Here is a 27,580-nt window from a genome sequence, read left to right as displayed (position 1 = left end):
TTAAAAAAGGAAAAGAAAGTTAAATAAGAACTAGATTAAAGTTTCATTAAGAATCCAACAAGAAAGTATCAAACACAGGTTTAAACACAACCAGTGTATGATTTCAGAAAAACAGTAATGCTCTGACACAAGAAGAGCATCAGCATTTTCCCTCTTCAGGGTCCCCCAGAAACATTCCTATCCAGTTCAGTGCTTAAGTTATTATGTACGTACTGGCCTGAGTAGGAACAAACACGTGCTTGCACGCCTACCTGAACGAGGGCCTCTAACCTTTTAGACTTCTAATTCTCTTTTAACGTAGTTCTTAGCTCCATATATTCAGCTGTATCTTGTTTGGAAAAGTTCTTTGTTAAATGTCACTTATATTTACACTTTGATTTTTTTTTTTTTTTTTACACCTGAGTGATAATTTAGCTGTCACCTTGTGTCCAGTCAAATATTCCATAAAGCCATACAATTCTTGTGCTAGTGCTGCACCCCACTTGTACCACTTCATATATGAAAAATGTGCATCAGCTACTTCTCATACATTACCCACTGACCTTTACTATGTCCTTACTGTGTCCTTCCCCTTCCACACAAAGTGATTTTTTTAAAAAATTTTTTGTTTGTTTATAGGAGCCCCGTTTAAATGGTTCACAAAGCAAGAAACAAAGTGAGCTGGAGCCCAGTGAAGACACAGTGACTTAACAAATATGTAATATTGGAGGCTTGGAGAGGAAATTAAAGCCCAACCAGTGAGGACCCCAGGGCCATCCCAGGAAAAGCTACTCCACTCAGTTACAGCTGGAGACCCCAGATGTGCTATAGATGACAAGTCCCACATCAAGAGCTGTGTACCTCTCTCATCAGTTAAGTGTAAGTAAAAAAGGGAACATGAAGTTAAACAGCTATATCAGCCAAGCCGTTTTAGTAAGAAGAATCACATTTAATGAGTTTCTTTCTTGCAATTTCAGATGCTCAAGTACAGCTGGTAGAAATTCAAAACAGCCGTAAAGAACTGTGACAGACGGATACAAATAGTACTGCAGCTTAAAAATGATAAAAAACACCTGAAAAAAAGTCACACGACCCTCCCAAAAAAATTTACACTTTGAACCTAAGCCAGTTTTTGAAGATTCCCTTCTCCAAAGCTAGGATGAAGGAGGAAGAAGAAGAGGAAGAAAGTGCAGATGACCTTCCAGCCACAAAGGTCTTGCGCCAATGTTTATTCACCGTGCCTGTGGTGGTATGTAAGGGGAAATCACCAAGTGCTGATTCTGCGACCACCAAGAGATTCCTATGTAAATCCAGACCTCAGGCTAATACTGAACACAGAGTGGACCAATGAGCTGCATCAACAAAATAAAAACAAAAACTCAAACTAAAAGAAATGGGAAAACCCCAAATAGCACAGATCCACATTTGTGAGGGGGGCAGGAGGAAAGGGCAAGAAGGGAGGTCTATACAGTAAATAGTTGTATGGTTTATGTTACAGATGACTGGCAGTTTTAAAGAGTCTCTTCCCAGCTCCATTGCTGCTCCAACCCAGAAGGGAGAACTGAAAAGGGAGGAAGAAAAGGTAGGACATCGTCATGGAGCATGCAGGATCAGAAGCAGCAGAGTGGGCATGCTCAAATAAGCCCCCGCCTCTTTTTGTAGTCCTCCAAGTTCAATGATCGCCGAGGGGCACCATCTTTTGCTGGTGGAGCCTTGGAGGTGATGGCCAGTGCCTTAGATTCTGTTGGAGATAAGAAAACAGTGAGGACAAAAACACATGAAAACTACAGATTTTTCTTGCTTTTGCTAACAACTTCAACACAAAATCACGTTCAGCTTCTCTAGTATATATCAGGTTAGAACTTCAGTTAATAATGCAGGCAGTATCTGGTAGCTTATCTTCATAGATAAAGCAGGTTCAATTTTGACTCTGTTAATCCAGCTTTCTGCTGATAAGTATACTTTCATTTCTTAAGAAAACTACTCTGTAGTGCACTGAAATCACAATAGAAACAGCCCTTCAGGCTCAGTTCTGGGATCTTTGATAAATCATTATCCCATGAGAATAGCAAGCATAAAGAGACACATAATAAGTAGGCAGAAGCCAAATTTCTACATGTTTACAATACAAATTTTAACCAGTCCCCAGGTCCTTCTGTTAAGAAAGGAGACTGCACAAAGCAAGATGCCAACATGGTGTTGTCTGAGAAAAAAAAAAAAAATCAAACCAGCCATACTTAAACCTCTACCTATATTGTGTCTCCCTCATACTTCTCTTTCAGTCTCCTTCCTGGTTTTCAGTATCCTTTAGTGCCTAACCCTCATCCGCTTGGAGGACTTGGCAGTGTTAGGTTAATGGCTGGACTCAATGATCTTAAGGGTCTTTTCAAACCTAAACAATTCTACGATGCTAAACTGTTCTTGTCACACATCTCAGGCTCTCGATCGAGACCACAAAGAGGAAGTGTCAGAAAGGTGTATCTGTAAGCATACTTTCACTCTCTGTCCAGTGTTTTGGTTCCCCTAAGATTTTGCTTCAGTACCACCTGCAATACCAAAGTTAGGGACCAGCAACTTGGTAATGCAGCAGATTCAAAATCAAATAAAAATACTTTATCCACATAGCATGTACACAGTTAATGGAACAGGACACCACAGACACCCAAAGCTTCTTTGTCCTCAAAACGAATTAGAAAAATTAACAAAGTATGAAGGTAGATAATAAGGCTTATTAAATACAACACTCATATAATCTTTGGGGAACGGACAAGTCAATTCAACTGTAGACTGGAAGAGTACACCAGAACACACATCACCTCCTTTTCTCCCTAGGCATTTGGAGCAAGGATATGGGGATATACAGGCTTTCAGTCTAACACAATTCAGTTGTTCTCGTTCTCTCAACGGATGTCAATAACACATATCTCCTCCTCCTCAGTTCAAGATATTTGCCAAGATGACAAACACTGAGTCCTTTCTCCACTTTTCAAAAGTCCACCAATGATTTTGAAAGGGCTCTTCTGGAAAAAGTAAGCTCTACTGTAATGAGCTGGACAATCACATCCCCAAATTCAGCTGGAACACCTACCTGAACTGGGAACCTGAAGATCAATCTTTACATCAAAGTCATGCACTTTGAAAAGATCTTCTGAAAGGTCACTGGCTGATTTAGAGTTCATATCTTTATCCTTCCCTTGACCCTAAAATAAAAACTACAGGTAAGTTTCCAACCCTTACCTCTTCAGATAAACAGAGATAAAAATGCTTTTTCCCCACTTCCGTCAGAAAATACTTAGTTTAGCTTTCATACTGCTAGAGAAACTTAATTTTCTTTCCCCAAGAAAGAAAAAGCTGTTCCTTTTCTATGATAATGTTCTACAGGATACCTATTTCTAGAACTGAAGCATGCACATCTACTATTAGTCATAAGCTTCTAGAGCAAAACAGTGACAGTAGGAGGAACGTAACAGAGACAGAAATGGAAACTTGCCTTACTCATGTCCTTTGGAGCATCTGGTAATACACCAGACCCGTATTTTGCATTTAGCTGGGCAAGGATGGCAGCTTGGACAGCAGGATCTCTGGACTGCAGGGGGAAAAATTTAAAAAAAGAAAAAAAAAATAAAATCACTGTATTTAAATTGGTGAAAACTGTACAGCCATTTTGTTAAAACAGCACTCATATCCACGAATCTAAAACCGTAAGAGGCTGTAGATCAGTTAACCCAACCTTCAGGATCTTAGTGACAATTGAAATCATCCTGATAGCTGTGTAATGCACCTGTCAGTAACAAACTAAGTTATCCTTCAGAAAGTCTTTCTTTGAGAAAATAAGCAATACATTTCCTGTTGATGTGGTTTGCTCCCGGGCCTGGTCTTAACACTACTGTTAGAACTGTAAGCTGGAAACAAATACATCTATCTGAAACACTCTACTGGAGAGAAGAAATCTTTAAAAGACTTTACATTATAGTTGTCTACCATATTAAAACTACTCAGTTATGATTATTTTCTAATAAGTAATTATTTAATTCAAGCCCTGCTGAAAGTTCCTTTTCTATTCCCTTGCTAGTTTGTGGGGACTGATGAGATTCAATCTGATCAGTTTTTATTAAGTACTGATACTAGAACCATATACTGTTCCAGAACAGGCCTCAGCAAAGCCAGATTACTTAGAAGTAGGAGCTGATCACCTTGCCATCCATCATTCCTATAGTGAGGGGTTTCTATAGCCAGGGACTTCAGTAGCAGGCTTTGCTATAGTATCACAGGGGAACTTCATGTTAAACTACTTTATCCATCACAGGCCCGAAATGTCTGGTCTCCTCTCTCCTTTCACAGATCTTTCAGGAAAGTTTCAACTAATTAGAAGCGAAACTCACACCTAAAGCAAGCTATCTGCCCAGAGCTAACTAAATCTGAGTAATTCTACATAGAACTCACTACAGTAATCTAAACCAGTTGCTTCTCCATGTACCTGCCCACATCACTTATGTCCTTCAGACTTTGCATTAAAAAAAAAAAAAATACTGCTTTTTCCTTCTTTTGGGATAGTGAGACCATGATCTCTCTCAACTACATCTCACCCTGGCATCTGGAACATTAACAGCATATGGCACAGTTGGGAATTAATACAAACCACATTTTCCTTCCTACTCTCTATATTACATTGGTTTCTGTTTCTCTGCAAATTGCTTCAATTGAACTGAAGTATCACACTCACATTAGACACTATTGTGGGCTTGCACTGCCGCCTAGTAAAGGGGTCCATTTGTTGGTTTTTCATGCTGTGACTCTCAGCCTGAAGAAGAAAAAGCAAATGGTTTTGGCAGAGTTAGCTACATGCACCCTTCTAAATCCTCCCACAGCATTCCATCCATACAAGCACTCATTAGGTATAATATCAAGATCAGAAGAAAACCAGCAACAGCATTACAGATTAGAAAGATTTTGACACACCCACAGTCCTATGCTTCACAGGGCAAAACCATCCTTGTTGAATATAACACAGAAAACAGATGCACAAACCTAGGATAGCTAAGGCTTAACCAGTTGTTAAGCTTAACTTTTCCTTAATAGAAGTGTCACTGCAAAGAACTGAGTATTCCCTTTACTCTTTTCTTGTCTGAAGTCTCCTTCCTGATTTCTTTCCCATACAAAATGCACAAAGTCACTACTACAGTGAGTAATCTGCTGATAATTGAGTTTATCAAAAGCACAAAGCAATCTGCTTCAAAATTATGTCATTTGCCTGTATGAAAGATTTTATGCATCATTTAAAAAATTGAGTAACTTCACCATGCAATTATTCCCGTTTGCATCATTTCATCCCTACTTCTACAGAAATATTAACTCAGCACTATTTACCACAAGTGCCTTCTCGGACTCAACGATATTCCACTCTCTATTTCTCTGGTTGATGTAACTGCAAAAAGGAAAAAAGGGAGGGTGGGGGAAAGACAAAAAAAATTACTGTCATTTATCAATCCCTACAAAATAAAATGTCTGACAGCATTCTTGCAGCTTCATCCTGATCACAGATTACTCCTATTGCAACACAACTTCCAACTAGGGTATGTGGACAGGAGTTTACATTTTTGACAGTTTTAGCTGAATGATACATATGAGGAAGTGAAGATCAGCAAACAGTAATAGAGCCACAATGATTCACATTTCATTAATATATTGTACAGAAAACAAGAGACAAAATCTTGCAGTTAATTCACTACTGCATTAGTTTCTCTTCTTTGTATATTTTGATTGGTATGATTTAAGAAAGAAAACTTCCAACATCTGCTTCTTACCTGATTGCAGAAATGTTTTTTGTTCTTTGACGATCCAGGGCCTCTGCTCTCTCTTCAAGTTCATTAAGCTGATCTTGAATCTGTTTGGCCTTATCTTGGTCCCCCAAGTCCTCAGCCATAGCCTTCAACCAAAAAGTAACTCATTAGACACTACTCTCCACCACAGAGCTAGTCAGAGAAACAAGGGATAGACCCATGAATCAGCCAGCTAACCCTATTCCAGTTGCAAATGTTCTACCCCACGTGGTAGAATACAACAAAGAGCTAAACTCTCCTTACAGCTCAAGGCAAAACAGGACTTCTTACTCTGAAGAACTCTGAAAACCTTTGAAACTCCTTAAACTAAGGAAGACACAGGAACACTAATCCCAGCATGAGGAGGGCAAGTCAGTTAGATGACTTAAGTTGCAGGTTTGATTGAAATTTAGTATCACTATTTACCAGCTCAGGAAAATAATGATTATTTCTGCAACTGTCAGCTGCTACGTATTTAGGGGAGTTGGGACAGTCCCTTACCACGGCGCCTGACCAACAATAGGATCTTATTATGCCACCTGGTGACAACGAAAAGCAATTGCACTCTTCTGCAATGGGAGACTAACAATTTACATATTCGTGCATAGTAAACTGATGACCAAACAATACAGTAAAGCCAAAGAATGTAGAACTAAAGATTAATCCAAACTCTTTGGTTTTACTGTATATGAAGCATGAATGCCTTGAAAAAGGACTGCGCAAATAAAGCCAAAGGAAAACATGTTATGTCTATCTGTTGAGGTACTTAAGACTGCTTGTTTTCTTGACTTCTTGGCTTTGACTTCTCAGCACTGTTAGGTCTATTCATTCCAGGTCGTCTACATGTAAAATAGTTCAGTAGCAAGTAAATCTTTCGCCAATGTATTATTTTCTATATAAATTACTGGCCATGAAATGACAATTCAGTCACCCCTGAGTAAAAGACAAGTTTAACACAACTTCTATTTTTCCTATTTAAAAAAGTATAGGAAATCAACTTTCAAATGTTACCATGGGGTACTCTAAATGAAAATTAAAAAAAAACAAGAAAAAGAGTTTCTAAAGCAGAACAGTTTAAGACCTTCTTGTTTGAAGAACACAAAAGATACAGCTATAATTGGTGGCAATTGCCTTTAGAAAAAGAATGCAATAGCTTTAACTGGGTTCTACATGTTCTGAACCCAGCAATGAACCTTGAGATCCACTTTTTAGCTGCATAGTTAAAGTTGATCTTACTGCTGACTACCACCAAAATCCAGATGAGCTCCAGTTCTTCAAAATCAAAGACTGAATTAAGCTTGCAGGCATCATCTCATCTCTCACCTTCTCCTTTAACAGCTGGGTTTTCTTCATAGCATAATTTGGAGGTGCTTTTCTGAACCTTTCTTTCTCTTTCACAATCTGTAAGATGCAGAGGAAACAGCAAGAAAATGCAAATGTGAAATGTCTATTTCAATACTTGGACACTAGAAGCAACAGATTGATATCACCTAAGAAATGCACTTACTGCCAACGGAATTTTACTCATTCTCTTTCTCTGCTGCATTTTTTGATTTGTGACTTGGTAATGAGTTACAGCTCCATTCCCCTCACTTAATGACCTACAAAAATCTAACGCTAATCACATTTGGTCTGTATTAAGCAAGTATTAAACTGCAGAAACTGATAAATACATCTATCATGATACTGTTAGCTTTTCAGAACTTGACAACTAAGTTGCCACACTCAGGTTAGGAGTTCTGAGCTCTGCAACACAAGTTCAAGAGGAGGTAACAGGACACAAAGGATAAAGTAAAGCACGTGTGACCACCAAACAACAGCTGGATCACCAAGTTACTCTATCCAGTTATGCAACTTCATTTTGAGCCTTTTATTTTCTTCTTTGGAGGCAAATCATTTTGCTTTGTAACAGCTAGGGCTCTACTCCACGAGCTCCTGTCACCTTTAAGCACTGCCACAAACAACACACTGTTTACCTCCTCAATATCCTGGTCATTAAACTTGTAGTTGAGGGCTTCTTTGATAGACACTTCTTTCTTGTTTATCTCATCTAGTGTGGGTAGTTGCATCCCAGCAGAGAACATCTAAACACAAGAGACAAAGAAGTTACTTTCCACTTAAAGTATCCCCGGCAGAAGGCTCCTAAGAAGAAACTAAAGTCTGGCAAACTTACCGCTTCCTTCCACTTCATAAACTCACTTTCAGTAAATTCCTGATTTGAGACAAACTCCAAACGAAACACACGTGAATCGCTGCCATGCCTGCAACAAGAAAGTGTAACAAAATCCCTTTCTGATGGTACAGAACTGTGATCTTGGATCTACAGTTGTAAACTGATTCAAAGAGCCCAGACACTTAAGGCTACTCCTGTGGCTCACATGCTATCTGTTCCTAACTTCAGTCAGGTCAGTCACAGTTCAGGAGCCTACGTCAGCTATTCATAGCAAAGGGATACTAGAGAGCAAGTCTGCAGGAAACCTTGTGGCAGCTGTGGCAGTAAAACCCTCAGGAAGAAAGAGCAACAGACCTCTCTCACACCTAGACCTTACATATCCAACTTGGTGACCTATGGCATGATCTTCGGAAACACAAAGCTCCTTCATGTTTGGACCAGTAGAAGTAACCTTTAAGCAGTCCTGAATTACACAATGCTGGAGCCAAGCCCTATCTCATTTCTCATTTGCTGGCCAGACAAAAGCCAGAAATTCAAAAACATTTTCAGTGGAGCACCACCTTTGGCACTACCAGCTAAACCACTGTACTGCTACTAGCCAATACTAAGATTAGTTGCTATGGTGTAAATTTCACTCAAAGCATGGAGCTCTCTCTGATGTAGCCTAAGAAGTTCTTGAATGTCACAATGGATTTAGAGAAGACATTTTTACTCCACACTTGCACCCACGTGCATTCTCCACATGCCTTCCAGTTTCTCCCAAATGGTTAATGTCTCCTTGTCCTATCTCACCAGGCTGGTTTGTATTGTAGCGTTAACTTTCACCTCATGAACCTTGTAAGGGCTGTAAGAACAACTGAGAAATCCAATGCTACATTCAGCAGCTTCCCCGCAAAGTACCATTTTATGTTGTAACACATACGCCAGACCCAGTCATATATGCCTTTAAACGATGCACGTTTCCAACATCTGATTATAACAGCAGTGAAGAAAAGTTATGAGAGTACTGCAAAGCTCAGGAGGCAATAAGCGATCATGGGTTACTAACACAAATTAATTGCTCAGATGTCGACACAATCACAAGTGCCTGCATGAGATTTTTTTTTTTTAATATAATTACCATTATGCCCAAGGGGGAAAAAAAAACCCAAATAAAACCAACCCAAACATTCTAGCAGTAAGCAGCATGGCAGGGCCCACTCTGATTTTTAGCTCTCATTGCCAAACCACACACAGAACATTATTTGCTATGAAAAGGGCACCGAATCACAAACCAATGAGGATTACTTTGGTATCTTACCGCAATTGTAGTCCTTTGTTTGTCCGGGTACCACCGAGCTGGTAAACCTTTGCAGTCTCTACCACACCAGTTATTTCAGCAACCTATACCACAGAGTACAATACACAAGAGGAAGGATGTAAGAGGGTTTTCACTTATGTTCCTGGAATACACACAGCATATTCAAGCCTTTTCACTAGGGATCAGAAACCTTAATCTAACAAGCAATTCTAACTAGATCGAGGAAAGCAAGACTCTTCAGTGTACATTATCAGGTACTGAATTAGTTGCTTCATGCATCACCTCTGCGTTGACAAATAATACAATCAGAATACTTGATGCACTTTTTCTATCTTCTCAGTTCTGCTTTCCCGGCGAAACAGTGTAGGCTTTCCTACTTTTCCTATTTCCTTTTCAATTAATGATGTTTTGGATTAACATACGTCCCAAATGAAATACAGCAGTGTTGTTCACATGCTGAACACAGCCCCTCTGGGGACCTTTTTAATGTAGTTTTTGAGAATGTTATTGCATTCTCTATGATTGTGTAGTTGCAGCAATGAAAAACAAAACTGTGTTCTCAAGTCCCTTCTCTGCTGAGGCACTTAGAAACACTAGAAACTAAAAAAAGAACAAAGATCATGCAGTAACCTGGGAACATTCCCAGAAATAAGGAGTGAAACCTTACTTGGTCAAAGCAGAGTCCTGACCTCTAGTTTGCAATACAAATGATGAGACAAGACAGCATGAACCAAAGCTGGAAGAACAGGCTTTGTCAGTGCTCCCTCTCTCTCTCACCAAATATATCTCTTCACCTAACTGGTCCCATAGATTTATTTTTAAACTAGTCTCCTCCACTTCTTCAGCAACAATTACATTTTCCAGTTATAAGCAATCTTTCTATATTAATCACTCAAAAACTCACAGGTACCTGAGAATTGCTAAGCTGCAAATATTATATTGCAGCACTATAAAAAGAACTAAATCCCTTGAAACCAAACTCACCCGATAAACAGGTTTGCTGTTGTGATTTCCAATGCCAATACGGACAAAGCAGCCAGTGACAGTCTTGGCAAAGAAGGGCATATGACACCAGCGTTCCAGCTTGTGTCGTGATAACCGTACTCGGTTCAGTTCTTCAGGCAAAGACACCGGCTGGGACTTAGGAGGAATTTCTTCCTTCCTGATTTGGGAAAGGTGAGAAGGAATAAAGAAAAAAGGTAGAGACATAATTACCAAAAAAAGGAGTCCTGAGCAAGGTGCAGGATGAGTGCTACCTGTTTAAATTACTAGTAAAAGGAATGATTCATCACATTGACTGTAATTGACTGAATTTAGCATTCATGAGGAATTGCACCTAGTGTTCATGAGGAAGGCTTAACGCAAAGTACCTGACTTGCTACCCACTGCCCCTGTTGCTGCAGTAGACTCACACACCAAGGCAGTTTATAGGCCAATGCTTTCAGATAAGCCAGCACATATCTCTGCCCTGCTAATACCCTATGGTTTTGCAGCTGCTAAACTGTAGGACTAAACAAATCTGTAAACAACAGTGCAAATGCCTAACACTAACAGCAGGATCTGAAGTTACAAAGCCATCTGAAGTAAATCAGTTCTATGCTCCGTGATAGAGAAGCCAAGGACTCAAATCCAAGCAATGCCCAGAGGCAAGACCATTGTAGAGACACTGAACTGCCCCCAAACAAGCCTCTAAAACAGCATGTGTCTACTTAAAGTGGATCTCTCTTTCTGAACACACACTTACAAGTAATCACAGTCCAATGTTTACTACTTACTCTTCCTCTTCATCAGAGGATGAGGATCTGGATGAGCGATCACTTTTCTCACTAGACTTATCATCCTCTTCCTCCTCTTCATCATCAGAGTATACTTCACTAGTTTTTAATGGCTGTTTTTTTGCAAGCAGTTCAGCTGGGGGAAGGACAGAGAACACGAAAAATTAAGCTGTAAATTTGTTGTGAAAGCTTTCTTTGAGCTGAGACTTTTTTTTTTCTTTAAAAAAAAAAAAAGGCAGATAGCTGTTAATTTTACACTGCATACAAGTGCCACATGTTCAAATCCACTAGTAAGCTAAGGACTCCATTGTGTATATTCAAAGAGAGAAATTGAAGTATTTAAAAGCACCTTAAATTTCAGTTGTGCTTATCTTCAGTCTCCCAATTTGACTGCATGTAGCAATACAAGATGGGCATAACAACTGGATATGCAAGATAAAACTATTATGATCAGACAACTCACTGTTATTTTGCAAGGAAAAAAAAAAAATCTTGTGTTTGGAGAGGACCACAATAGAACCCAGTAGAGTCATAAAAAGGGTGGCATCAAAAGTCTGTGGCAAGACAGACAAGATGATGTGTTAGTGAAGAAACAAGCAAGTATGGATGAGGGAGCACAGGTACAAGAAACTTGGTTTGGATGGTTTAGAGATTAAATAACAGAATCTGAGTGACCAATTCAAATACATGAAATAAGCATTACTAAATGCCATTTGACGGACTGTGATGAAAGTTTGCTTTGTTTTCAGACCATTCCGGGGAGAAATACAGCATCAGTGGTGCCACACAATACCCTAGGTGGTCATGATGGGCAAAAGACCAAAGGAAACACAGACATGGAATTCATTCACTCCGAGGTGTAGCATTGCTGCATTAATTAGAAACAGGAAGTAGCAGAAAGCTGTAATAACGCCTCAGAAACTGTAGCAACATGCTTTCATACCTGTTCTGTTCTTCCTTTTCTCTCTTTCTGCTTTTAGCTCCTCCATTGCCTGAGATTTCTTGTCTAGCTTCTCATCCCGCTTTGATCGCCGCTCTTTGTTATGTGACATGACCTAAAAACATGCACAGAAAGTCCCTCAACACCAAGTACAATTCATAAATTGAAATGTATTGAAACAAAGATTATTTGCACACTCTGAAAACTTTTCAAATAGAAACTACTAACAAACTCCATTTTGAAATAATTTTTTTCAAGTTCATTTTTACAGAGGCTAGGGAGGGGGAAATCAATCTGAAGCATATTTCTTTTTTCTATTTTGTATCAAAAATAATGAACATATTTACATTTCAACATTTCTGCCACCAAGTTTTAGTCTCAAAACTCTTCCTTGAAATTAAAAAAAGACTAGAGAAATAAGCTGGAAGTAATTCTGCAACTAAGTAATGAGGAAAAAATGCAATTAATATTCTTCTCATTTGCTTCTTTTGCAAGGCCAAATCAAGGGACTTGCTCTCATTCAGTAGCAAAGAGAAAAGTTATATCAAAAAATACTTAAAGCACAAATAAATTGTGTGTAAAGTCTGCAATATGGATCCAGATCTTAAAATGTGTAAGTCTTCTAACATTTTCTGTTTCTAACAGGTCTATCTGGAATACCAGGTAGCACAGAAAGCAGCTTCTATAATAAGCATAAGAGACACTCATTTGAAGTAAGTCAAAGTAGTTTCTGGAAGGCACTGTAAAAGAACTCTGCACAAGATCATTTTATATATGCATATATGTATATGTGTCTACACATTATGTACTATATATATGAACTATATAAGTATACACATACGGAGTTGAGAGGGGTAGGGAGATGAGATTCACTCCACTTAATATGTGCCTAAGGGAAAAGTCATCTAACCTAATTTAAGTGTTCAACATCTGTTTCACCAGAAAATAACATGGCATGAATTGCCAGCTGGAGATACCCTCCTCCACTGCACAAAGACAAAGGCAACAAGTACAAACAATCAAGTAGTTCTTAGATGGCTGAAGTTAGGCAAGATGAATCCCATTCCATTCTGGGAGCCCATCTACCCAGACTCTATAAATAGTTAAGGCCAGGATCTTAATAATCTGAAACTACAGCCAATTTAGCCATTTGAAACTACAGTTCAGTTACAGAGGCCTCACCACAAAACCAGCTATCATCCTCTTTCTGCTGGAGGTGGAAAAACTATGGAACTACTTCTGCTCCTCCTAGCATCCAAGCTTTTCCTTGACACCCCTACCACTAGAAACCAAGCATTCTTTCCACAGTATGTGCATGCAAAACAATTAAGACAACAGCTGAGCAGTTTCTGGCCTGCTCTCTCAAACTTTCACTTGTGAGAAAGACTACGTATCTAATCTTTCAGACTGAATGACGGAAGTTTGGCTAAAGGAATTGCAAAAGGTTGCTCTCCTGTTCTCATATGGGAGGTCTATCACAGCAACTGCATTTTTCATTAAAAGGAGTTATCAGTGCACCCCTCAGCAGGCCAAAGATGTTAATTCCTTTAAATGAACTGGAAAGGCTAAAGATAGCTTGAGCATATAAATGAACTAAATTCTGACCTGCTTACCACGCTGTTGACATTAAGGGAAAACATTAGGGGCACAGAGAGGCAGCATTCCATCTCCTATTGCCAAGGGAAAACGGTTTGTTACCAAGGTCAGTTATTTCCTACCTGGGATTCCTGGATCTGTGTGAGTTTTTTCTTCTCCTGCTCTTCCTCTTGCTTTTTCTTTTTCTCTTTCTTTTCTTTCTTTTTTGCTGTTTTTAGTTTCTTCTTGATTTCAAATCTAGTAGCAGATATTGAAAGAAAAAGAATGTATGAAAGAATCCTCTCTCTCCGAGTGCGCAAAGTACCTTTTGGATGCTATCAGAGCTTAAGCTGTTAGTAGGCTGTAAGGAACACTTCCAATGCTTGTCCCAGATGAAGAACCCTTTAATATTATCCTGTCACCCATTTCCATCCCCTCCCTTCGCCAAAAAATAAAAAGGTGAAGAAAAGCTGAGCAGAGAAAACTGCAGACTTACAGGCAGCTAACCTAAAGGGCTGAGGAGACCACATAGTAATGGCTACTCCCCAGAAATCTGTCCTTAATCCATCTTCATCTTTGCCAGTGTAGTGACCATTGCATGCTGTCTCCAAATCTAAAAACAAGTGGCTATTTCACATCATTTGAATCTCAACAGCTAAAAACTTGGTTCTTTAAAGCCACTATCATGTTAACTTTTTCATGCTCAAACTCCACCTTTCTACTGGCACCAGTCTGTATAGGAACGACTGCAAAGACAACACAGGGAGTCCTCCTTCAGCAGCTACATTCCAATCAGACTCAGGCAGTTTCTGCAGTCCAGTATAGGTACTTCCATTTCTACTTTCACGATATATATCACCCTGAAATCTTATTTTCAGCCACTGTATTCAGAAGAGTAGTGATTTTGCTGGAACTTGTCTGTCGCTGAGACTCCATTGCACCATGGACTGGTAATTGCTTTAGTGAAGTGCACATATGGACAAATACAAGGAAAAAAAAAATTTAACTTCCAGTAACCGAAATTCAAAACGTAAGATCCACATGCATATTACACAGTCCATTCTCCTTGACTCCTTTACACCTGGATTTTGTGGACAACAAACTGAAGTGCCAGATGAGCTTGCTGCCCTTTATGCCTTTAAAATGGAGTGTCACGCACAGGGGACAGGCACTGTATCGCATGCAATGCCTGCCGTAATCCCAATGGATTCACAGCACGATGTACAACGTACAAAGAGCTAAACAGCATTTTGAAAGATTCATCTTACCATAAAGTTAAATAACTACCCACCCCCTGCCACCACCCCCTTAGTGCTACCTGCCAATTCCTTTACACAGAACAGGACAAACTTGTTTAAGATTAAATCAGTAACTCAAGCTTAGATTGTTTAGCTTGTTTGTATCAAGTATTCCTCAGTGTTCATTTTAAAAGACAGACTTTCAGTTACCATGGACCAGTGAATGAAATTAAGAAATATGGTGTCCTTCTACCCGATCTAAATCCAATCCTTCACTCATTCTGATCCCTTTGAGGAGAACAGCAAACTAGATAAGACACTGAAAGTGGTGTTAAATCCACAGACAGACAAGCAGCACTCTAACCATGGCTTGGACAAGTGGACAGTCTGACAGCAGCTTGTATTGACATGATTTACTCAACAGATGTCAGTCCTCTAGAGAAATTTCTCATCGAGAAAAGAAAGAAGTCACTGAAGAGGGGAGAAACTGGAGAAAACCTGCCCCACACATGCCAAATCTTTTCTGTTAGAAACATGGGAAGAAAAATACCTTTAGTACGATTGGAAGCTACCTGATAGGACAAGTGTTACCAGTACAAGCAAACAAAGCCACAACACCTAAGGTACAAATCCACAAATGATCCCTTGAAAATTATATATCCAACACCACTCCTCATTATTTCAATCTCTCTCCTGTTAGGGCCCCAACCAGCTTCACACCCATATAGAGGCAACCCTAACACTGCTCTGTGTTTCGCCATTGTTTTCTGAAAAATTCCAGAAGCTCATATACACTTTATACACCTTTTTTCAAAGTATCAGCGTGTGACAACTAATACAGAAAAGACAGAAGAGAAAGCAGTCTGTCTGATTGTTTGGCTCCTAGTGTGCAAAGCAGTAACAGGGCTACAATGGTAGCTGACAGAACCGTGAGTATTCAACACCTGAGAAACTTTCAGAAACTGACTTTTACAAGAACATGCAGAATTCCTGCTGTGTGCTTCTCAACTAGCTACAAGGACAGTTTATGCAAAAAAATCTACAGTGAAGCTTAATTCACTTTATAGTGCTGAATGCTTGGACCCCAAACATCAGAGCACAGACCATAGTCTCCATACAGATATAAAATTCACCTTCTCTTTAGCACTTCTCTCTTCTCTATCCGGTTAAACAGCTCCTGCTCTCTCTCCTTCTCTGTCATTTGTTCCAGTCGAGCTCGGTCTTCTTCATCTCCCATCAGATCTTCTCCATAGCCATCATGGAATTCCTCATCTTCAGATGAAGAATCTGAATCTGAGCTAGATGAGGAGCTGTTGCTTTCTGAGTCAGAGACCTCTCCTAAAATAAAAATGCAAGGCAGTGAGATTCAGCTGGGGCAAAGCCCAACCACATCATTATAGCATGCTAGCAAAGGATATGAAAAATTAATTTACACTCCACTTCCACTATACTTGGTAACATGCTTATGTCCCTGAGAAGTTGCTTATACACATCCACCACTTCGTAAGTGTGCACATGCACACACCAAACGCCACTATCAACTACCACAAATACTCCTCATTATAGCAACTTAAGAACCAAAATTTGTCATTTGAAGACTGCAACGCTATGAATTGTTACATCACAAGACAGAGTTGAAACACACTACCCTCAGGACTGGCAAGGCCGTGATGCTAGCTCCATGACTGTGACAAACCCTTCCAGTTATGCATGGGCTCAGGGAACAGCTGGCTTCCCAATAATTGGGTAACAACACCTTTAAACTTGATCCAAGTCCAAGTGCTTCGATTATCTCACCTAATCAACTACATTACACTGAATTACAAAAGCAGACATTAGGATTCTTTCTTTCACTTTCATTCTGGTCTCAGTATTTCTGGAAACTTCCAGCTTATACTGTGGAAACCCTTGATTTGTAAGCACTGATATATACAGGTTCAGTCTCTTCATGCTTTGGTCTGTCTCCGCAGTGTTTGATATACTTAAAATTGTAGGCTACTTCATATTCTTTCTTAACTTTTTTAGTATCAACTGAAATCACAACTGCAACAACCTGCCAACCTTCATGGGCATGATGAAAACAAGAACGAACACAGGACATTTGCCCGGCATTGGAACAGATTCAATATTCATGTAAAAAAACTCTGACAAAGTTATAGTAATGATTTTTCTTTTGCCATGTCAGTATAAATGTGCAAGAACTCCAATTCAGATCAAATACATGCAAGATAAGCTCCTATTTGCATCACGCAACACTATACGCCTCTCCCTTTGTCATCACGAGAAGTTCAGGAAGGGAAAATACATCAATGAAAATAAAAGAAAATGCTACCCACACTACAGATGGGACATGCTAGAAGGAAGAACAGACTTTTCCAGGAGAAAGTCAAATAGTGAAACGTGTCATAATTTCTTCAGTTGAAACAGTATTTAGTGTAGTGTTGCGGCTGTGATGGAATGCTTACCGCAATGCTATAGTGAATTATATGCACTTCAAGACAGAGCAAGTTTAAGGGTCATCCAGACTATCGGTAACACAAAGAAAACTCTTTGAAGGTAGTCTTTAACATCACCATTTAACATTACTTTGCAGTGTGCATAAAGGGGTCACTTCACTTGGAATTACACTGTAAGTAGATGCACATGTGTCATCTTACCCTCTTCAGGTGCCGAGCTCTCAGCCGAGCTGTCTTTATCTGAGCTGCCTGAAGAGGCAGCTTTGTTTGTCTGTTTCTTCATGGCTCCTTTCTTCTCCGCCTTACCCGTTTTTCCCTTTTTCTTGTTTTTAGAACCTCCAACAGTCCACTGCAAAGAAAGAACCAAGAAAAGGATCACGAAACATGAACATCACTCTCTTCTACCTCCCCCAAAGCACTGGAGTAAAAATGACTGAGAAACAGTCCAATACCTGACAGCAATGCATCAAGCATACAAGGTAAAAAAAAAAAAAAAAGGCAACAAATAGGAAACTTAAACAAAAGCATTTGACAAGGTTTTTTGGGTTTGGGTTTCTTTTTTTTTTTTTTTAAAAAAAAAAAATCTATTATTAGGGCAAGCCAACAGTTGGTAGGACACTCCTTTTAAAAACAATGAAGGCTTCAGAGTCCGCAGTATCTGCCAGGAGAAAAGAGGTACTGAAAACATTTTCCTAGGAAAACAATTTTAAATGTATCCAACTGCATTTGTAAAGATTAGCTTCAGTTTACTACTATTAGATGTATTTCCAAAACTAGTTTATTCAAGAGCAGATTTGAGATGTCATGAAGGCACACCAATTATACATGACAGTCTTTCCAAAAATCTCAGTTTTACTAAGAGTACACAGCATCTGTATTTTCATGAAACAAAACAATACTACACTCACTCATAGACAGTAGTGCCACCACCTGCATCTCTGTATGTAAGTGGGAACCAAATCAGAATCACACAAGTCAGGAAAAAAAAGAAGGAAAAAAAAAATAATCAAATACCAAGCCTTAATTTTACTTTTCTCTTAATATCATATCTTCAGTTAACTTAGACTGCAATTTCCACATACAGGACTTATACCACCACACACATGTGGGTAGCAACTTTAAATCCTGAAGTCCCAGGAGAAGGACTAGTATTTACCTTCCACTCTGACTTCTTAATAGAATTTTTGCATTGTCACAACTCCCTGGACAAAGCCAGAACAGAACAGAACTGGTAAGGATTCCCTGTGTATTATATTAAAGCTGTACAATATTTTGCACTTTAGTACCTCTCCTAGAAATTCTCCAGGCACAAGATCTTCAGGGATATGAGTTTCTTTCTAAATATATATATATTTAGACTGTTACCCTCTTCATACCTGTATATTACTCTCATCATTCATGCAATTCACCATCTGTTCAAGCATACGGTATATTAAAAAGTACATTACTAAATCAAATGAGCAAATACTCTTCTGCATAACTGAGATCTTGCACTCAAAACTACTCTTAACTGGAAAAAAAAAATCTTTAGATTTGACCTCAGATGCACACAAACTTCAGGCTTCTCACCCATTCACTCCTTGCTGGGAGATGAATCAAGTACAACTCTGCAGGCAGTAATCATTCCATCAAATTTGATGCCGACTTCTGCCTGATTAGGCACCATCTTCAGTGAACCCTGGTGTTGAAATACTTTAAATGAAACTCGACTGAGTAGTAGATCAGGTAGTAGCTTCTAACTAATATCTTTAGAATTCCCTAGGTTTTGGTTATTCTCACATCCAGCCTTGTACCAACTGCTACATTACCATATTTAAGCATCAGTTGTGCATTCAAAATTATCTGTCCAAGGCCAGGCAGAGGTTTTGCTTTCTGATATAAAAGTAAAGCTACATAGTGGTGAACTTCTGACTGCAATGCCTGCCCTATGTAGTTCCCCCAGTCTGTTACGGTCCATAGGACAGGTGAGAAAATCCACAGGAAGAATCTGGCTTTATATCAGCCCGAGCTCGTACTCAGGCCTTTATTGGCTTGTTACAATACTGCTGCCTAATAATATTCGTCGTTAACTATGCCCACGTAAATCAGTTAAGAACAAGTCGGTACTCCACCTGAATCTGCTCAAACCTTAAGGAAGCATCTCCTTTTACAGAAAAGTCTATTTTTGTCATTCGCTCAAGAGCTCGCCTTCTGCCAGCATAGCAGTGAAAACACAACAGTGAGAAAGTGGAACTGAGCATTTAGCAGGGAAGACCAGAGCCCTCTGAACCAGGAATGCAGAGGCGCTTCCTTCCCAGAGCTGTGCTACCTCTTTTCAACAGTCCAACACCGAATTACACCTTGCATCAGCATGCTGTATAGCACAGAGAAAGCCATAATACGCACCACACTTCTATCAAGACCCTGAGAGGTCATGCTGAGATGAGAGAAGCTGAGATCAGATAAAAACAGTGGGACTTCAGTGGTTAATAAAATGTTTAATAGCTGTAGATACACGTGTTGTGGATCAGTGTTCTCAGCCTTTGACTCACAAATGGAATTGTGGAGAGACCTTGGGTCCAGGAAGATGGGACTGAAGAGAAAAACCATGTGACAACCTCTTGAATAAAAGAAGTAATAAAAATCTGCCCTTATCTACAAAATTTTGCTTTGGTTTTTTATTTCACCCTGGAGAATACACTTCATCTTGTTTTTCACAGAATCACAGAATCATCTAGGTTGGAAAGGACCCTGGAGAACATCTAGTCCAACCGTAAATTTTTGTTTATGCAAGTGACCTCTATGTCTTTTAAGTTCCAATAACTGGTTGTCACTTCCCAGTTTCAGTGCTGTCACAAAGCCAAATTCCTCCTCATCCAATTCAGGTGCTTCAGGGGTTATTCAGCTACCCCAATCTCTCACGAATGCCTGGTCATTCCTGGTACCTCTACAGGACAAGACAATGGTTCGAGCAAGTCTTAAGAACAAGTAAATCCTCAAACCCATGATGTAGTCAATGCCAGGCTCTTTTAGACTCAGAGAATCCTCTGCAGGCTCAGGAACCATCAGTCGTCGTCGTTTGGACACTGAATGAGCACTCTGTATTGTTCAGAGAGAGACTAGCCAACGTGGAGTTTCTTAGAAATTAGCAGATCTGGGGTGAGGGTGGGGAAGACAATCCTGGAAAGCCATGAGCTGCATGGCAACCTGCAATCCAAATGTCTTGAGCCCCTTCCTCACACTCTAGGTCACCAGCGGAGATCAGAAAGGCAACATGTTTGCACATAACATTGAGTAAAAATGCACAGAGTCAGAAGCATTTGTTCACTGCGTTTCCCTTAACTCCGTGCATCTCAAACGGCAAACAATAACCGTATTTTTCAAAATCAGTCCTCTGTTACAGCTTCTCCAGGTTCTCTCTTCTGTGTTCCAGTCAGGCAAAGCCAGTCAATGCTTCTCACATGCTTTCCATGACTGTAACGCCTCCCCTAAACAGCCCCTCTATTCACTGCTGTGGCCGCGGCCACCATCTGGAACCCTCCATGGTTCCAGACACAGCAAGTTACTAAACCCATGCAGAAGTGTGCTGCAACATGGCTTTCTGCTTATTGTTTAGTACTACTGAACAACAGAGCTTTATGGTTCGTTCATAAGTAGCAACCAGAAGAGCATCTCAATTTTTTCTCTTGCTTTTAAGGTTCATAGTGCTAATAGCTTGCATATTTCCCCCAAGAAACGGTTGGATTCAGTGATTGTAAAGGTGCTTTCCAACCTAAAATGTTTCTATGATTCTAAGAAGTCCAAGTTAAGCCACAGGACCCAGAATGGACTGCCAATAACAAAAGAAAAAAAAAGCACATTAGAAATTAGCCAGATTTAGAAGTCAGCTCTTACAAAAGCAACTACACAAAATGATTGAAGAAAGTAATTTATAGCTCAGCAAACCTTGACCATATTTCCACTAGGAAGATGAAATGAGATCAAGGGGGGTGTCAGGAGAAGAAAGATAAGTGAGCTGAGAGTGGAGAACGCAGAAGAACTGTTTTACCCCCACTGCTCAGATAGTTGCCATTTTCTTCTATTCACACAGTACCTAAACACATTATCCACGGAGATTTTATTTTGCAAATACATATTCCCCCTGACTGTCGTGGTTTTGTTTTGGTTTCGTTTTTTTTGTTTGTTTTGTTTTTGTTTTTTAGGTGGTTTTTTTTGTTTTGTTACAAACCTGACAGATGCACAACCAAGATTACCAGCCTGTCATTGCCATATCCTTCCCCCCCACCCCGGTCCCGGGTATGGCTTTTATAAGCAAAAGGCAAATTACAAGCCACAACATCAAAGCAAAACAGGTCCCTTACTAATGGGTTCCTTTCCTAGGCCAGATAAACTTACACACCATGACAACATGACAGCTTAAGAGCACCAAGGTACATAACATTAGCCCACTTTACAAACTTTCATCCACTCTCCTCCATTCATACAGGGAAAACAAAAGGCAGTCCTTGAAGCAAGTCACCAAGCTGCAGTTTCAGCCTGTCTGAAGACAACAGCTGGCAGCACAGATATGAAGATAAGGCAGCATTTACTGTCTTCAAGGTTTCTCAAAACTGAGAGAACTCTGGAGACAGCGCTCCAAGAGCTACAAGGAGGAAAACGCTCTCTATGACTACTGTTAAAACTAAACAGTAAATAAAAAGCTCTTGTTACTTTTCATTCTCAGGGCCTCAAACACCTTCACAATGACAACAGCCCAGTACTTAGAAAACTTAACGGACCATTTCAGACATAAAGAGGAGACTCCGGGTGTCAACACCAAAATGGAAAGGAGATAATCAAATAAAGGAAATAACTTCCAAAGCCACAGAAGAGGCTTTGCCAGGAACTGGCTGAAAGAAAGCTTCACAGGCCAAAATATCACCAGACACCTAATCCACCCTTATTGTCCGATTACTGCTAAAAGGAGCTCATAAAGGTAACGAGGAGTAAAAAAAAAGTCTGTCTACAGTAGGTTCAAATTCAATTTAAACTGCAGATTAACATTTGCTCTAGAAGCATTTCAAGGGGTCCATGTACTGAAAAACGACAAGAACTGCTGAGTGACAACACCAACACGGTAGATAGGAAATGCCAATGAAGCAGCACTCTCATAACCCCCAAACTTGGGGATGCTACTGGCTGTGAATACCTGCAGTGTTTTATTTAGGAAGCCTGGGCCAAACAGCTGGAGATGGCAACAGCCATAAAAAACTTGGTCAACAAGTGCCTTCCACGGCTCTAGCATCACCAGCCAGCAAGCATCATCTGGACTAACAAGGGCTTAGCGACTTCTCTGGATATTAGTGCCTTATGATTGGATTGTTCTCAGCAAAAACTGCTCTCTGGGTACAAAGGAAAAGTTAATTCAGTGAAAATAAAATTAAATAAAAAAATCACAATATTCAATTCCAGTACCTCCACAAATCTATCTTTGGAGTCACCTGCTCACCTTCAGAGCTCCTGCATACTCTCATACTACATAAATCAAGTCCCCGGAAGTTATCCCCATCTGGTTTGCAATTTAAAACAGCTACTTACAGACCAAATTTTATACCTATTTTGTCAGTACTTCTCCGGACATGCCAGCTTCCATACAATTCCCCCGCACTATTCAGATTTGCACTTGCACTTTGTTTGGGGTGGGAAAAGTAAGAGCACCTCTCTTCCTTAAGGAAAGCTTTACTATTGCACCCACTAACAGCTGAAGGAAAGTGTCTCCAAGAAAAGTCGAAGTCACAAAGCACACACAGCCGATAAGGCTGTGTATAAGAAGATTAAAGGACAGCCTATTTCAAATTTCCTAAATTTGAAAAAATGTATGGCAAAGGCCTCACAGGACTGGAGAACCCACTCATTCTTGAAGGTCTAATTAAGCATTATTATGAAATAGGAGCACACAGGAAAAGATGACATTTAGCACTGTAATCTCTACAAATCCACAAAAGACACCCCCAAACCAGAAGGAACACATGCAGTTTTCTGCTAATCTGTAGTATACCAGAGTGCTCTAACTTGAAGCGCAGTAAGTAGATCCAAACTTTCAAGTCCTTTTTTCATAATAGGGGCATAAAGTCTCCTAGGCTAACTGTTATTTGAGAGTGATTTCCCCACCAGCTGCATGACCACTGCTCACCGCCACCTCTGTCCCATCATTCTTGACAAGATCATCAGCTATGCAGTTCCCTACTGAATCTGCACATTTGCAAGTAAAGGCATAAATGGATATTCCTCACTAAACTCCAGACTAGTACCAAGCATTCACAGTATAACTTGTCTTGTCTGGCAGTATCTTCTGCCATCACCCTGGAGCTGTGAAAAGGCACAACCGAACCCCTCACAACATTCAAATGAGCACAGGAGGATGCAGAGACTTACACCAGCACTGCTAACGACAAACCTTCCAAGAGAAACAAACGGGAGCTCCTAGAACATCGTGGCTTTTGCCTAATCTACACTGATGTTAGTGAAGTTGTTGCAGAAGTCATCCAGGCTTCACCACACAACAGAAAGCATTCTCTTCCTGTAAGCAGTGATGCCAGGATAAAACAAAGAGCAAGAACCCAGAATTAGCCTCCTGCAACTGAGGAACACCATCCGCACAACGCCTTTAAATAAGCGACGAGGGTACCTCGTGGACACATAAACCTCTAGCAGTCGCCTCAGCTGTAACCTGGCTAACACCAAACCGTTTACATACAGCAAGCTAACAGTTTGGGATGCTGAGCTCTTGAGTAGTCACAGCCACACGGTGCTCCACAGATATAGGAACTGTCTGCCTCTACAACTGCTTCCAGCAAAGTGTATCTCTTTGCAAAGGCAGTACTTCCTATTGCAAAGCCCTGCAGTCACTATTTGTCAGTTCTCTGAACAACAGTTCAGTCACTTCAGCCATGCACGTTCCACAGACCCACCAGAAGAGGGTTCAGAGCATCCCTCTATTTCACCGCCTGCAACTCACCTTCAGTCCCTTAGCTAGGTAATTCGATTCAGTACACGCAGGTCCTTAAAGTGTTACAGAACACAGCATCTGCACCATGAACACCTGGTGTGGCCAAGAGCATTCACAGAAGCGCATTCCCACCAAGACACACAAAATACAACATTAAAGATCTATTGAAATCCCTTGGACACCACTGTATAGATGTGGCATGATTTGTACAGGATGTTATTCTATAATTCTAAAAATGCACTTTCTCTCCCCTATGCCCCACAAACTTTCCTCCCTTTAAAAAACACAGAATGCAGCATTAGCCTCTGAAGCAGAGATTTAGGCTCCTTTCCTGTACATGCAACACGGTGACAATCCTGGAACGTTTAGAGCTTGCCAGGAACTACAATATATGTGCACACTACAAAACCTTGGTGGAAGCACATGGCTGTGATTAAGTACATTTGCCCAGGGCAACAATTTCCATGCCTTTGCCTCAAGGTCCTCATCTTGCAGGAAGACCAGTAAGACGATTTCAACTTTTAGACCCCCTCTCCCAACCCCCAAGGTTGAGCAAACTTCAAACCATCCACAAGAACACTAATTAAAACCAAAGTTGTTCAGCAGGAGTAGTGTAGTCAAGCCTAGGGATGCACACAGCTAGATGACTGGCAGAAGCAGAACTGTTATAACCCAGCCTGTCTCACCCTGCTGTGACAAGCAGCAGTTCAGAATGCATATTTCAGGCACAGGAATAGAAGCAAGTGTCCTAATTACCTCTTCTCTAAATCTTTTCCTCTTGCTGCATGGAGGTCAGAAAGAACAGAATATCAATTAGAAATGATACACAGATTAGAAAGAGTATCAAATGCACACAGTGCCACAGAGATACTACTGTATCTGCAAGGTCTGTGCAAATTCGTGAAGAAATACATTTCATATTCCACACATAATGCAAAGGCAGACCTTAGGTGTAGTTAGTTACACAAGCTAAAAAATATAATTTGAAGCATATTATTTATTCTCTCAGTTTTCAGAGATAAACACAGATCAGAAGGCTTTGTCATTGACATGCTCTCCGCACCTAAGTCTACTTTTCCAGACAAGCTGGTCTCCACACAGCTTAAAGTAAATACGCTGTGTGCCAACAGATCAGAACACACACGGTGACAGACTGAGTGGTCACCCAATAACAAATCTAATATATCTAGTTCATTCAGAGTTTTCTCTCTCCTTGTATCTTAACCATGTATTAGATACAAGAGTCTTTATCTTTTTTTTTTTTTTTAAAAAAAAAGGATCGATCGAAACAGAGTTCCAAGCATATTTATTTAAAAATGCCTAAGAAAATGAAACCAGACTTTCTTTACACTTATCGGAAGAACCCTGCTACACTACCAAATGGTTAACAGTTTATCACTGGCCTACCCTATTAGTCTTTAAATTGTCAAAATGAATAATCCTTCCTGTAGTTTCAGAAAAAAAATCGACCCCACAAGGCTGTTAAATTTTTAAGAATAGATGGAATAAACAACCTCACTATATTGTGCGGAAAGCTTGCAAAAGACACTTGTAAGCCTTCAAGAAAGTGTTTTTATTCAAATACCTGCATGACCTGTTTGTCAGTTCCTCTGTTGTAATAATTCTATTTCAATTTTCACTTATAGATGAAAGCAGAGACTTTTAACCAGCTCTAGAACGTAGTACTGAGAACAAGTAATAAAAACAGATCCAGCAGATAAGCACTGCTACACAACAAATTGACAAAACTCTAGAACAAAGTAACACTAAACACTTCCTTGCCTCACTTCAAAAATGTTAATAAAAACACACTCTACTGCACGTTCTAATGTCCAGACAAGCTAGTTCACAGCAGAGGTCCTGGAGAATCGAAGCAGCTAAATAGAAGAGTTTTACCACCTGCAAAATCGTACCACTATTTTCTTCTCTGAGGAAGGAAGCTCTCTTCTAAAGCTGAAAAATCTCTCACCCTTAATTCAGAGTCCAGCTTTAGTAGCTTCACTATCACTCCAACCACAGGCATTACACAGGAAAAACACTAGTTTTAAGCAGGCAGATCACCAGACCATTCAGATCCCATATGAACATGGGATTAAGCAGGCAGTCATATTTTCTACAGACAGACTATTTTGTGTACAGTTACAATTCAGAGCCTATCAATTAAAACAAACAAACAAAAAATGTATTTCTGAGTACATATCCTCTGGGCTTAATGGGTCTCCCTCAGTCCTGCTGACAGCCAGTCCCGCTTTATGAAGTCAGCAGGCTAAATATACTGTATGATAAATACACTGGCACTGCTTAGGTACAGACAGACAAATAACCCACAGTAATTTCACTGATAACATGACAAACTCACCTCATCGTCACTGTCTGACGTCTCAGAGTCTGAAGATGCTGTAGGTTTGCTCACCGGAGGCTCCTTTTCTTCAGAGTCACTGCGTTTCCGTTTGGCCAACGACAAGAGCTCCTGGAGTGAAAAACCACACAATTATTTTAAAATGTTGTAATCAGTTTTACCAATCCAGGTCAGTGCATATGCACCTTCTCTGTGATATTTGAGCACATCCCAGTAACATGATTATCCCCACTAAGGAACAGAGTGTACATTTCATAAAAACATACACACACAAAAATTTAATACATCTGGATACTACAAAAGGATTCTGAAGCTATAAGCAGCAACTACTACTACCACTGCTTTCTTGGCATAAATGACATAAGACAAACTACTTTCAGAGTCACGTCCAGGTCTGTTTTATCTGGATTGGGTAATAATTCAAAAGCATCCTAACTACATTATGTAGCATTTACCCAAAAAGCCAAACACCACTAGAGAGCAGCTCCTTCCTCTAAACAAAAGAGATGTTTGCAATTTTACACTTTAAAAGAGAAATACTTCAGGCATCACCACAATGTCATGGCTGATAATATTCAGTTAGCCTGTTCAATTCCTTTTCACTGTCCCTATACACCACAGAATACACTTAAAGCTTTGGACAGACACAGAGCAGGCATCAAGCTCAAAGTCTTCGAAACTAAGTAGAGCTGTTCCCCTCCAAAGGAAGCACTTTCAAAGGCAACACACACCAGCACAAAGAACTGAATGGCTCTCACAAATAATCTCATCATCTGCTGTTCACAGCTTGTTCAGATGACAGAAGCAGTAGTACAAAACAAACATTTCGGAAGCTGCACAACTGTCTTTGTAGTCCATGACACATAATTTATTTCTGAAAACATTGCTCTGGGGCTGATGAAACTTAGGTGTGAGTAGAAATCCAGTCACACCAACTTCTGCAGTTTTGGGCAGTCAATACTAGATTGGTTTGCGGTAGTTTCACAACTGGAAGATTAT

General features: G+C 40.0%; 1 protein-coding gene across 1 annotated transcript in view; it reads right to left on the bottom strand.

Annotated features, from left to right (window-relative positions):
- Positions 1 to 372: 372 nt before the first annotated feature.
- The window catches only part of RTF1 (RTF1 homolog, Paf1/RNA polymerase II complex component), a 29,246-nt gene continuing 2,038 nt past the window's right edge, over positions 373 to 27,580 (bottom strand). The window contains exons 2-18 of the mRNA XM_074909561.1: positions 26,582 to 26,692; positions 17,457 to 17,604; positions 15,933 to 16,137; positions 13,705 to 13,819; positions 11,990 to 12,101; positions 11,047 to 11,182; positions 10,256 to 10,433; positions 9,272 to 9,354; positions 7,972 to 8,059; positions 7,775 to 7,882; positions 7,122 to 7,199; positions 5,784 to 5,905; positions 5,347 to 5,404; positions 4,703 to 4,780; positions 3,470 to 3,565; positions 3,068 to 3,179; positions 373 to 1,720 (exon numbers count right to left, since the gene is read on the bottom strand). Coding sequence (XP_074765662.1) covers positions 1,614 to 1,720; positions 3,068 to 3,179; positions 3,470 to 3,565; positions 4,703 to 4,780; positions 5,347 to 5,404; positions 5,784 to 5,905; positions 7,122 to 7,199; positions 7,775 to 7,882; positions 7,972 to 8,059; positions 9,272 to 9,354; positions 10,256 to 10,433; positions 11,047 to 11,182; positions 11,990 to 12,101; positions 13,705 to 13,819; positions 15,933 to 16,137; positions 17,457 to 17,604; positions 26,582 to 26,692 — 1,935 coding nt within the window. The 3' untranslated portion in view covers positions 373 to 1,613. The remainder of the gene's footprint in view (positions 1,721 to 3,067; positions 3,180 to 3,469; positions 3,566 to 4,702; positions 4,781 to 5,346; positions 5,405 to 5,783; positions 5,906 to 7,121; positions 7,200 to 7,774; positions 7,883 to 7,971; positions 8,060 to 9,271; positions 9,355 to 10,255; positions 10,434 to 11,046; positions 11,183 to 11,989; positions 12,102 to 13,704; positions 13,820 to 15,932; positions 16,138 to 17,456; positions 17,605 to 26,581; positions 26,693 to 27,580) is intronic.

Source organism: Athene noctua, chromosome 6 (assembly GCF_965140245.1).
Source record: "Athene noctua chromosome 6, bAthNoc1.hap1.1, whole genome shotgun sequence".
Taxonomy (NCBI): domain Eukaryota; kingdom Metazoa; phylum Chordata; class Aves; order Strigiformes; family Strigidae; genus Athene; species Athene noctua.
Note: the sequence above shows the minus strand (reverse complement) of the source record. Positions and strands in the feature narration are given on the sequence as shown.